We start from the raw sequence: 13,094 nt of genomic DNA, 5'->3' as shown, positions 1-13,094 counted from the left end.
GTGTCCGGCTATTCTTGACCTTGATTCCGAGAGAAGGAGGAAAGGGGAAGGTGAGGCCGAGAAGAAGGCGCGAGCAACGAAGGGAAAGGGGACGGAGGGAGCAGAGAAACACGAGAGAAGAGAAAGAAGCTCTCAAGAGGAACCACGTAAGAAAAAACTTCACTCCAACCTTACTGGTCGCGCAGCCGTAACAGAACGGAGAGGCGCGACATACTGTTCAGCGAAAACAAAGTTGGCCAACTGGCCCGAATCCGCAAATGCCGGTCACTCTCTGCAGCGCCGGGTGTACATACACCAGTGTTTCTGGTTCCGGGCCACGGCTGTACACGACGAAACGCGCCGAGAAGGACCACAAAGTGTTCTTCGTCACTCCACCAAGGGGTGTGGTCTTGCGCGCATACGCCGCAAAACCAATTTGTCAAATGCGCAGAAGATCCTCACGCAGGACACGACGCCTGATTCGTCTTTTGCAGCGTAGGGGAACGGCGCCGACGGAAACACGCACTGGGTCCCACGTCGTGCGTTGAATGAGAAAAGACGTTACAGCAGAACAGGAGCTCGAGCACCGCCTTCCGCTCCCGATGTAAATGAAAAGGCCAAAAGCTTTCCCACGAAAATGACACAGCTCTCTGCAAATCGAACGGACGATGGTCAAGAGAGGAGACGGCAGCCACTGGCCTGTGCACTGTACACGGAAAAGGCAGAGAGGCGGTTTTTTTACAGAGCGAGAAAACGCAATCGCCTGTCACGTGGCGTCTGGTGCTTTCTCGTTTTCACACGGACAGGAAACAGCGCAACTGCCGCGAATTTGGTACAGGCAACTGTACATGGATACGAACGCACAAATATGGAGACGTGCGGGGATGTGTTGCCGACACACAAACCTTTGGAACTAGACACTCATCCACGAGCGAGGCCGTTGCGCGATCTGCAGGCACCTCTCTACGCAGCGTTTTCACAGCATAAAGCGAAACGCCTCTTGAGACAGAGAGAGCTGGCCTTGCAAACGGAGGCGACTCGTGCCGCAGACCCGGAACGGGCCGGAGCGTGAACGCGTCCGACTTTTTCCCCCTGGGGCGACCTCTCGCCGGAGCAACCGCCAGCGCTTTGGAAACCCCTGGAATCGTTTCTCCTGCTCGAGAGCCGCTCCCAGTCGCGCCCAAAAAGGACTCAGGATTTCGCTAGCGCTGGTCTTTGTACGGACGTCCTCTGCGAGTGGCAGTTTATAGACCGAGGTCTTTCTGAGCAGAGAGAGGCCAGGAAACGTCTGCGTGGGAAACACGCGCATCGGAGTTTCGCAACGACGGCAGAAAGCGGACGTCTCTTCCCTGAACAGTGCGAAAACGTCCCGCCGGGAGTCTTGGAAAGAAGCACGAGCGGTTCGAGTCTTTCGCTCGTCAGAATCTCTCCATTTCCCCGGAGAGCACAGCCACACACAGAAGAGCTACCGCGGGGGAAAGCCGGCAAACCGCAGGCACCTCCGTTTCGGGGTCCGAGAAGATGTCGGGCGATAGTGTGTGCCTTTCGCGCGTCGTCTCACAGAGGCACGCGCATGTCCCCGCGAAGCCTCGCGATAAAAAGCTGACTGTACACGTCGAGGCTCAGAGCAGATTTTTCAAAGACACGAAATACCTCGCGCAGCAGAGCGCAGCGAACACTTGTGTGACTGGGCCCCACGAAGCAGCATGTTCTCGGCAGCTTGTCCAATGCTTTTCCCTCGGACTCGACGCCAACGCGTCTTTCGCGCGTGGCTTTGGCAGTCTACAGAGAGGCAGGACGATTTCGTGGCGAAACTCGTTTCGGCAGAGCCTTTCAAAGACCGCGCAGCGGGGCCAGCCCCGGCAGTCGGTCTTTTCTGGACGCCGGCTCTCGGACCAGCGAGTTTTTCCGGAAGTTTGTCTCCATTGTGGGTCGAAAAACGCCACCTGTACGAGCTTAGCGTTCTCGCCTTCCCGTTTGTAGATGCGGGAAAGGCGGACGCAAAGAAACGCGGCACTGACACGGCAAATCGGCGGGAATCTGTGGAAGCGCAACACCGAGTCACCGCGTACGAAAATCCCACAAAAAGAGAGAGGGGCGGCGCAGGCGGGTATATCCGGCCAGCCCCGCGAAGCGACGCCGCGGAAAAAAACGGGGAACAGGGTTGCTTTTGAAAAGGCGGTGGAGCGGAGAAAGCGTTGAAACGGCGCAGAAACGAGGGCTTTCCTTGTCGCGATTTCTCGCTTCGTCGTCCAGTGTATCGACGGACGGCGGCCCACAACCACACAATCGGCCCCAGCAATGAAAGCAATGTCTGAGCGTCGATAGATTCGCGTTCTGAGCCGCTTCCGGTGAACTGAAGCCTGCGAAAAGGGCCTCACTCCCGGAGTCAGTCAATTTCTAATACGCCTTCTTCGTCTCCTTTCGGGAAAAGCACGAAGATTTGCGGGAAACAGCCAAAGAAAGCGCGAGACACCGGAAGCCATTTCGCGGTGCCGCCGCCCCCCTCCCCCCCCCGGTCTCTCACCGACCACACAGCTGAGATTTTACGCGAATCCAAATTCTTCCGGCAAACGACACCCTTTCAGAGCCCGACTACATATGAGCTCTCGGTCGCGAAGGCGTTTCGCCGACCTGTTTCTTGTTCCTTTGCATTTTCAGAAGCGAGGTTGCCTGATCGCGGGGCCCGAAGCGAACACGGATTCCCCCGCCCCTTGGCTGTTCCCAGACAGGAAAGGGACAACGCGCACGCAAGGGTCGAGCAGGCTGCGCTGCGTCTCGTTGGACTTGTTGACCGAGCGGGAGGAAGCACAGACGTGTGCAAAAACTGGCGACCGAGTCCACTTTTCCAAAGGGGTGGCCTTATCAAGTGGGGAAATCTCCACCTCTCGATATGCGTGTGCAGCACATCCACGTACACACGCATACACCAATGCCGTTTTGTGTCCGGGACCAAGGCGCGCTTGCGCGTTTGTGGGCTGGGTGTTTTAAGAAAGTTTGAGCGCGATGACACTTTAGGGCTTCAAAACGGGCGGCCTCGCTGGCTTTTCCTCCCTCTCGTCTTCGCTGCTGCTTTGGGGAAAGGTGTCTTTCTGTCCGATACGAACGCGCTTTCCCGACTTCGCTTACAAACAGCCGTGAGGAAGAGAACGATCATGTACGCAAAAAGGCTGCTTTCTGGAAGCTGCCGGATGCGGTGATCCTGTCCCGTTTGCTTCCCGGATTTTTCGCGGACCGCGGGGGAGCTATCCGGGAGGGTGTTACAGAACTGCTGAAAAAGGGGACGACTACCCGGTGAAATAAAGGCCGGAAAAACCCCAGAGGCAGATCGATGTGGAGACAGGCAGAACGGAAGAATCCTTGCGGGTTCCCGGCACACGCCGTGAGACAAAACGCGTAGAGAGAGAAAACACGAAAAGGTCGAAACAGACACGCGTCGAGAGTCCCTCTAAAAAAAAGGCACGAGGTACCCTGTGTAGGCTCTAAATTTCCAGGCTCCGACAAGCGGGGGAAACAGTTTGGAGTGAAGGGCACTTAAAGTAGCAGACACCCCGGGAAAGACGGTAGTGCTCTCGAGTAAAGGAGCGGCTTTGTTCGATTCCATCAGCCGAAAAAGCAGTCGAGGACTGAAATCTGTACACAGGACAAACGGCTTGACGTAGAGCTGCTGTATGCAATCGTTCTCCCGATTTTTGTCTTTGGGTGTGGTCTAGATGGATGCTCAACGCACGTTGCCCTTCACGAGCAAATAGAGAAACATCCCTCATACGTCGTTCACAGAAGCGATTCGCGTTATGTTGACCGCACGGCGTACATTTTGCCCTTTTTTGCAGTACATATCGCATCCGAGTCGATTGCCCGGCGGCACCCCCAGAAGCGCTCGGCATACTGCGCTTTCTTCAGGAAAAAGTGGACTTCATGACACGCCGAGCTTCCGAGCGAACAGGTTTGGTGTGAGACGCGGCTGTTAGCGGGGGGAAAAAGTCCCTTTGTTGCCTGGCGCTGCGGTTGTGGACCTTCCACAGACGAAGAAGAAGAAACGCTCCACGAGGGAGCGAATCTATTTAGTGGTCCAGAAAATGCTGCTTGTTGCGGAGAAGAGCTTGCGGTCCCCGCTGGACTTAGAAACGCAGGCCGGCACAAATAGCTGAACGCTTCGGGGAGGAGACTCAAGTCAACATGCGAGTTGACGCTTCTGTGCGAAACAATTCTGTTTATTCCTGCATGCATCCCAAATTGGTGAGAGCGCAGACAAGTTTTAGTATCTTTGAGCGACAACGGCGACTGGTTGTGCTCACGAGGCGCCGTTCAGACTCAAAGCCGGAACCGATTCAAAGACGCCTCGACGCCATTCTCTCTCCGTAGGCATGCTTATTTCCATGAAAACCAACAGGGGGAAAGGCTCTCTTTCGCCACCTTCAACTGTGCCCCATAAGCGCGATTTCTGTGCCTGGTGCATACGTCGAGCGGGATCAGCGAGCTCTCCTCAAAATTTCTCGAGAGAGCAGCGGTTCAGGTCTCCGCCAATCCACTTTTTTAAACATCTGTGTCGACCTAAATGTACAGATGTATCCATACAAGTAGACGTTTACATACCCTCCACCCTACATATATATATATATATATATATTCGTGAATATGTATGTACCGATTTATATATTATATATGGAGAGAGTGAAATCAAGATGAATCTGTAGATAAAATATATGTCTCCAGAAGCATACGTACACGTATATATGAGCCTATTTCGATATTGGTGGATGCAAAGATGCCGTTTCTGTATTTGAATAACAAGACTGCGTTGAAAGGTTTCTCTAGTTCTCTCGCGTTGGAAACATCGCGGACATCGCCTGTTCTGCGCACACCGCTGTGTGCGGCCCGCAGCGTGTGCGCAGCTCGTCTTTGCAGCCTTGTGTCTCTCTTCGTTTGCTGGTTTTCTCCTTTTGTTTTTCGACTTTCGAGTGTCTTTTCGATTCCTGGAGAATTCCAGACTTTCATTTTTTCACGATTCTGGCAAAAAACTTCGCCGCTTCACGGCCTCACTCCCGTTTTGCATGCACAACGCCACAGAGCCGTCCGTTTTATTCGCCGGCGCGAGTTTTGCTCGGGCAAAAGGTCCCTTCGCGAATCTCCGTTCTTCCCCGAAAGAAGCGCGTTTTCTCCTTTTAAACATGCCGAACTCGAAGAAGCGCACAGGCTCTACCCTCGACGGGGGAGCCTCCCCTGCCGGAAAGCACCAGAAAAAGGACACGAACAGCGCAGCTGCACAAGTAAGAAGAAAAATCTTTGTTTGGGTCTCTCCGAAAAGGAGGCGAAAACCGCGTTCAAAATCGACGATGCACCTACGGAAGTCACCAGACGCGAGCTCCCTGGCACTTCGCCCAGCATCTCCAGATTTCCCTCGACGCATTCATTCATCTTGTCTCCCATCCGCATCTCCCCCCCCTCTCTACTTACATCCACATCTATACATAATATATATATATATATATATATGTATATATATATTACATACATGTTTGGCGCCCTATATATCTGTATGGGAATGTATGCACGTGCACGTCTGTACTCACAATTTGGATGTCTCGCTGATATATATATGATATACTGGGCTGTCTCTGTCGCTGCCTGTGTTGCGGTTTGTGTCTGTATGGTGATGGCGTTGTGTGTGGCCGCTGTTTGAAAGCTCGTGATGGAACTTGAGTTGCGGCCTGTTCTGGGATGCTGACAGTATGAGCCGTTGTTTTTAACTCCCTGTTGCTTCCTTTTCGACTCATCTACGCAACCGCGGGGGGCGGTTGTCTTTCTCTTTCCAGAACGCCCTTGAGGCGCTTCGCCTTCTCTCGGTCGTGGTGGCTGACACAGGCGACTTTGAAACCTTGAAGAAATATGTTCCTCAAGACGCCACCACGAATCCTTCTCTTCTTCTCAAGGCTGCTTCGATGCCGCAGTATGCCCACTTGATGGACAAATCCATCGAAGCTGCAAAGAAAGTCCATGGAAAGGTAAACGCACCAGATCCGTCTTCCCGTCCGTCTTTCCTCGCTTCTCTGCTGTCTTCGCTGGTCCCTCTTTCTCGGCGCTCTTTCTCTTGTCTCCCCTCTTCTTGTCTCTCCTCTTCTTGTCTCTCCTCTTCTTGTCTCTCTTCTTCTTGTCTCTCCTCTTCTTGTCTCTCTTCTTCTTGTCTCTCTTCTTCTTGTCTCTCCTCTTCTTCTTTTCTGTTTCTGTCTCTTTGTTTTGTCCCCTTCTTTTTTCGGGGATTCTGTTGTGGAGAACGCGTCCCGAACTGTGGGGACATGCAGCGAGGCATCGAGACCCGGAACGGACGGGACGGTGTACGCGTGCCCACGTCTCTGGATGTGGCAAAGCGCAATGGTCGTCGCTCGGCTCCTTTTCCTCTCTTCTTCCCTGTGTCTTTTCCCCCCTGTTTGGATTGCCACGCGCGTGCGACGATGCCACTCGGGGCCGGGGGCGGCTTCTTTGCCTCTCCTCTTGCGCGCCCTCAAAAGCGCGTCCTTCCTCGCAACTGTCTCCGTCACAAGTGTCTCCGCAACACTGGGGGTTTTCTGAGGAGTCGTTTGTTCTTTTCAGGTCGCGCTTGACGATGCATTTGTTGAGGAAGTCGTGGACCAGCTGTTTGTCTTCTTCGGTGTGGAAATCCTCAAAATCGTTCCCGGCGTTGTCAGCACTGAGGTATCGGCTGCGCTTTCTTTCGATGTTGACGGTAAGCGTGGGGTGTAAGCGTAGAACCAGCTCGGTAGGCAGATACGAAAGATAGTGGCAAATCTACCTTCTAGATTTAACTCGCTTGTGGAATAGCACAAGAGAGGCACATGCTTCCTGACACAGAGTCACACGATTGAAGCCTACCAACAATTGTAAATTTATATATATATATATATTTGTATGAATGTATTTGTAAGACGAGATACTCAGTCTGTGCAGTCTATGTATAGATGCAGGTCTCGCTCTGCACGAGTCACCTGTCTCTGTATATTTATATTCACATTTGGATGCGTGTGCCATGTATATACGCTTGCATATTTATGCTTGCATATTCGTTCGTATATGCGCACACATACAAAACATGTAGTTGCCGGCTTCTCGCTTTATCTGTTGCTCTCCATGCCACGAGAAACATATACGCAGACACATCTGTAGATGCACGAGATGATGTGGGGCCATGTGAGGTGTATATGCATATCTGCACATTCAGTGGTGTAGTTGTATACACAGCTGGCTGCATGCCGCATGCCTCGATTGGTGCGCCTGCTGTGTTTTGCTTTAGCTTCTGTGGCGAAGGCGCGAAAGCTGATTCAAATGTACAAGGAACATGGCATCGAGCAGGACCGGGTGTTGATCAAACTCGCCACGACATGGGAAGGCTGCGAGGCGGCAAAGATTCTCGAGAAGGAGAACATCCACTGCAACATGACGCTTCTCTTCTCGTTTGCACAGGTCAGGGCCGTCGACACAAGTCACTGGATTTCGTCCCAGCGAGTGACGCGCAAAAGAGTCGAGAGAAAGAGGGCCGAGACCCAAACCGACACACACGAGGAAAGCGCCCGAATGGACGTACACACGCCTGCCGCACTGTTTGCGCAAATCACGGGACGCATGCATCTACATGCGCATATTACTGTGGAGACCAAAATGTGTTGAAACATGCTTGAGTGCATATATATATATATATATATATGCATGCATGTGGAGGTGCACACGAATATCCATTCAGGTGGGGTGAATAATTAAGGAGAGTGAGTGGGGATGCGAACGCCCTCGACAGGCAAGGGTGTAAAGGCAGAGGAGACAGGTGTCTCCTCGCGGATTCCGTGTTTGCCAAGAGAGCAGAGATGTGCAGGAGGAAGTCCTCCGTTTTTCCTGGGACTTCGCGTCTCAAAATTCGACGTGACAGCGCGCGAGACGCGACGGCAGCGAGGAAGGGACGTTTCGGCTCCGATTGCTCTCTCGCGTGTGAAAAAAGCCTCAAAAAACTCCGTTGGCTTTCTGCTCCTCCCCCCTCGTCCGCCATTCCACATCCCGCCAGCTTTTTCCCTTTTTTTCGTCTGCGTTCGCAGGCCGTCGCCGCTGCGGAGGCCAAGGCAACTTTGATCTCTCCTTTTGTTGGGCGGATTCTCGACTACTACAAGAAAGCACACCCTGAGAAAGTCGCCGAGTACGTGGGCGCGAGCGACCCCGGCGTCCAGAGTGTGAAGCGCATCTACAACTACTACAAGAAACACAACTACAAGACGACTGTCATGGCGGCGTCCTTCCGAAACATCGGTGAGAGGAACGGCGGATTCCCAGGCCGTCTGCATCTTGTCCTTCTCTTCTTTCTCATCCCCGCGCACTGTCGTCGGTGCGGCAGGCGTCGGACTGCTCGTCCTGTGCGAGGACGCCAGAGGAGGAGGCGGGCGTCCCGTCGGATCGGGCTGCTTGTCTTCTCCCTCTGTCGTCGAGGCTTCTTCTCTGATTCGCTCTTTTTAGATGCAGTCCACCAGCCGTGCGGCGCAAGTCGCGGACGGTCGGCGGAATCGATGCGGTGTCCACAGGGCTCTCCAGAAAGCGCTCGAAGGACTGCTTTTGTCGCAGAGGTCGTCCCTCGCAAGCTCAGGCTCCCGGGTGGGATGTCTGCGTGCGCGGCCGGTTGCGACTCCGTTCACTCTCAATTCTCCGTTGTGTCCTGTGCAGGAGAGATCATCGCCCTCGCTGGATGCGACAAAGTGACCGTGGCGCCTGCTCTCTTGGAAGAGCTGAGTGGCAGCGACTTGCCAGTGCCTCGCGTGCTTGGCGCGGGGACAGAGAATGCGGAGGAAGTGGCCTCCCCGCCTCGAGGGTCACAGGAGAATGGCGTGACGAAGGACGAGGCGGACGCTGAGAAACTCGAGATGGACGAGAAGACCTTCCGGTGGATGTTGAACGAAGACGCGATGGCCACGGAAAAGCTGGCCGAGGGCATCCGCAGCTTCAACCGCGACTTGCTGTCTCTCAAAGATATGATTCGCGAGAAACTCAGAAAGATGTAAAACTGCGCATCCTCAGGGGGGCAGGAAGAGCGCGTGGAAGGACGCTGAGGTGGCAGAACGCCGAGCAGCAAAAGAAAGGGAAAAGACAGAAGAAAGCAGACAGAAGAAGGATGTGGCGACAGGCAGAAGGCGTATGCCGGAAGTGACTTGTGTGGCGACGTGGCTTTGAGCGGCGAGAGAGAAGAGTGTGTGGAGTTTCGAAACGCAGAAAGAGCGTCGGGGTGTTTCGGGGGGTTGAGAAAACAAGCCCAGCTGCTGTAGGTGAGATGGTTTTTCAGATGCAACCACACATGCAGAGGAGAGACCGGGAGGATATAGTTCTGCAGAGAGGCGGAGGAAGAGGGGAAGAGAGGGGGAAGAAGAGAGGAAGAGAGGGAGAAGAAAAGAGACAAAAAACTGCAACGGAGGATCATCAGGGGCTTGTGCCAGTATCGGTGGACGCGTGAGGATCTCATTGGTTCGTGTGTCTCCTTTTCTTTCTTTTTTCTCTCGGACGATTCACAGCGGCCAGGCGCGAAGAGAGCGCTCGACACGGCGCTGGCCCTTTTGGGGAGAACGTTTGCTGAGAGGCCGTGGGAGTGGAAGAGTCTTCGTGTGTTTTTCGCAAAGGCTGTGCACCGCCGTCTCGGGGTGTTTTCTGCCGTTTCGGCAATGGCCTGTCACCTGAAAACAACCTAGCGGGGCGAACCGGCTCCTTACTTTTCGCCCAGCCTCTGCAACGTGAAAAACCATATGAGTTCCCCGCTGCATGCAGATCGCGTGAAATTCCGAGAGCAGCAACGCAGCCCACGTGGCGCTTCCCGTGCACCAAAAAGACAGACACGTGATTCCGTCTATTTGTGGGTTTCATTTTCTTCCGTGTATCTCCACACCTTTGAATGTGGTTTCATACATATATGTAGATATACGGAGTTACAGAGATGTGCGTATACGTAAGGTGTTTTTTCTGTGGAAGAAGGTGGATGAGGGAGAGATGTTGCCGCGTTCGCCTCTGCTTCGATCAGAGTGGCGAGGACGCGCGCCGTGGACGGTCGCTCTCGCCTCTCTCCCGTATGCTCACGGATATCTTTTGTGTGCGCGACAGAGTGTGAAGGGATCGTGGGGCGTCGGGTTTTCGAATGCAGTGCCTGTCTTCTTGGAGGAACCGCGACGCTTCGACCGTTTACACCATCCAAACGAGAAGTATGTAGTTATTAGAGAGCTACAGAAAGACAGGGGTCGACGCACTTTGCGCACTTTCGCACGCTCGACGCGGCTTCAAGGCCACGCTGATTGACAGTCGCGCCGCATGCAGTTCCCTTTCTAGTCGGGAAACGTCTCGCCTGCGGTCAAAACAAAAATGCGCATGCAGAGGAGGAAAGACCTCGTGGCGACGACCGCCGCAAGAGCTGACCCTCGAACTACACTTCTCTGTACAAAAGTGCCGATCCACTCAGAAACGATACACGTGTACATGCTTATCTATAGTGGATACATATGCACATATATATATATATATATATATATATATAGGGATAGGCGGTAGTGGACAGCTCGAAGACGTTTGAGGTACGCGTTACCGTTTCCCCTGTAACATGTATATAGTCGCGTGCTTGTGGACAGAAAAAGTTTGAGTGAATCCAGCGAGGTGAGGAGATATATGTCGATGTCTGTGAGGAAATTCATCACGGATTTTCTCTTCTACATAAACATCCACTTTTTCTTCCTTCTGGTTCCTGTTCTCTCTGAAATGGTGCCCTCCGGCGCCTGAGGCGTCGACATTTTTGTTTCAGGAAAACGAGAAAAGCACTGGTGATGCATCTGGAAAGCCCAGAATCCAGAAGAGAAGGAAGCAGAGAGAAGGACAGGGAGAAAAAGAGGGAGAAGGACAAAGGGAATGAGAGGTAGAGGACGAAGAGAGGAAACGGGAGAAAAGGACAAAGAGAAAGAGGAGGACAAAGAGAAAGGAAAAGAAGGTGCATAAGAGCGACGCGAGAAAAAAAAGAGGAAGTAGGGAGAGCAGGGTGCGATGCGGAGTGGCAAGAAAAAAAAAAGAAAGAGCGGAAGACAAGGAAGAACAGAGAATTGCGGAGAAAAAGGGAATGCTTTTCCTCGCTGTCTGGTGGGCCGTGTCTTGTTTGGGCATGCATCGGCGTTTTTCGTGTGTACGTCCAGTTCGTGCGGCAAAGCCTTGGATTTTTTGCGTTTCCCGGAGAGATTTCCGGTGCAAAAACACCGCCTTCTTCTCTTCTTCCCTCTGTGTGCACTTTTTGTTTCGGCTCTCGTAGGTCTTCTCTTTGTCCCGGTTCGCTGCTCTCTTTTCCTCTCCCGCCTCGTCGCAGGCGCGAGGGCCTGAGAGAAAACCAGGCTTGGCGCCAGTCGTCGCCTTTTCTTGCCTGGAAGCTCGGGAAGGAGAAAGCCCGGTTTCTCGAGGTACTCTCTCTTCCGGCTTTTCCTTCGGCGAAGAACAAGGACGCCACTGAGCATCTCTCTCCGAATCGGCAGAAGCCTAAATGTCGACTGGTTGCCTTTCCAGAGTGCGGCAAGACACCGGCCGAATTCCCCCGCTGAACGCTCTCTGTAGCCCATCCGCCCTTTCCAGGTTTTCTGCGGGTCTCCGATCTCCTGCTCTTTCCTTTTCACTCTGTCGTCTCTCTTCTACCTCTGGTCTCATCTTTTGTCTCTTTTCTTCCCTCTCCCCGCCGAGCCTTCTCTGGCGGGCGGAGTGTCCTGGAGAGAGGAGTAGCCTCCCAAAGGAGCCGTCTCCATCTACGCAGAATTTCCGCCCGAATCCCCCCTCTTCAACTGCCGCAGCTCCTCTCTCCTGTCGTTTCCTTTCTCTCTCGTTTCCTCTCTCTCTCTTTTACTCTTTCTCTCGCTTATTCTTTCCCCTCTTTCTCTTTTTGTGTTTAAACTGGTTCTCAGTCTGACAAAGATGGCGTCTGCCACTCGCCTTTCGCTTCCTCCTCCCTCTTCTTGCCCCGCTGCTCCCTCCGCCTCCCTTCTCCCCGCTGTATCTACACGCGACCTGGACGAGCAGTGGCACGGGTCTTGTTCCTTTCTCCTGTTTTCTCGCGCGCCTTACAACCCGACTCCGACCGCCGAGCGCCTCGCTCTTCCCTCGCGTTCTTCCTCACTCGCCTCTGTCTCCTCTGCCGTTCACGACCCGCAGACACCTCTCCCTGACAACGCCGCTGCGCCGGACTCCTCTCCAAGCTCTGTTTCTTCTGTCTCTTCTCGCGCGTCGGTCCTCAAGGAAGAAAGAGCTTTCGGCTCGGCGCCGCCGCCCTCTTCAGGCAGAGTCATCTTGGCTGCCAGGAAGGCCGCAATTCTGTGGAAAGCGAGGGAAGAGGAACTCAAGGAGGCGCAGGACGGGACTAACGCCGGCGCAGATTCCGCAAAAGAAGTCTTCAACAAATTCTTCTCCGAGGACACTGAGGCAAGTGCAAAACGCCGAACGCGCAACATGCAAAGAAAAAGTCTTCAGCGCATTTCCACACGCAGCTCTGCCCGAACCTCTCGACTTTGTGCTGATCCAGAGAGATCAGGAAGATCGCGTTTCGTCGCCAGTTGTGGTGCTTTCGTTTGGGGCCTTCTAAGAGTCTCTTCCAGGAAACGTCTCTCCCTGCTCTGTGTCTTCCTTTCCAGGAACGCCTCGTGGCCGCAGCCAGCATCGGCACCTTGTGCGCGGCTCTCGGCGAGGGCCGAAAGGATTTTGTCGCTTTCCTGCTCTGTACGTTTTCAACCGTCCTCTAAACGGCCGCGCCTTCCCCTGCGCAAACACAGCTCTCTGGAATTCGAAATTGATAAGCATGTGCATATCTGTGGAGACACCCGTGTCGAGAGATCTGTGCTGGCATGCACGCGCGTATGCACGTTTATACAGTCTGTAAAAGTGGGAGAAAAAAAGGCAGATGGAGACGGAGAGAGAGGCGAGGTAGCGCGACCGGTTTGTGTAGCTCCGCAGGTCGATGACCAGATAACGCGCCTGTCGATATGAAGGAAGTGCGGAAAACGAGACATAGGCAGCGCGACGCATGAAGTAGAGAGAAAGGAGATAGATCTGGAGGCAAAGTGCCTGAGAGAATGTCCAAGAGAGAGAGTCCA

The 13,094-nt window shown here is 53.6% G+C and overlaps 2 protein-coding genes across 2 annotated transcripts; both read left to right on the top strand.

Annotated features, from left to right (window-relative positions):
• Positions 1 to 5,150: 5,150 nt before the first annotated feature.
• NCLIV_030290 (putative transaldolase) lies at positions 5,151 to 9,008 on the top strand (the record flags this gene model as incomplete). The annotated part of the gene is made up of 6 exons (XM_003883225.1): positions 5,151 to 5,249; positions 5,796 to 5,984; positions 6,571 to 6,703; positions 7,268 to 7,437; positions 8,058 to 8,265; positions 8,674 to 9,008. 6 exons carry the CDS (start codon positions 5,151 to 5,153, stop codon positions 9,006 to 9,008), a joined length of 1,134 nt encoding a protein of 377 aa, XP_003883274.1.
• Positions 9,009 to 11,922: 2,914 nt separating this feature from the next.
• On the top strand, positions 11,923 to 12,987 carry NCLIV_030280 (hypothetical protein; the record flags this gene model as incomplete). The annotated part of the gene is made up of 1 exon (XM_003883224.1): positions 11,923 to 12,987. One exon carries the CDS (start codon positions 11,923 to 11,925, stop codon positions 12,985 to 12,987), a length of 1,065 nt encoding a protein of 354 aa, XP_003883273.1.
• Between the last annotated feature and the right edge of the window lie 107 nt (positions 12,988 to 13,094).

This window comes from Neospora caninum, chromosome VIII (assembly GCF_000208865.1).
Source record: "Neospora caninum Liverpool complete genome, chromosome VIII".
NCBI classification, from domain to species: domain Eukaryota; phylum Apicomplexa; class Conoidasida; order Eucoccidiorida; family Sarcocystidae; genus Neospora; species Neospora caninum.
This window is presented reverse-complemented; position numbering and strand designations above follow the sequence as displayed.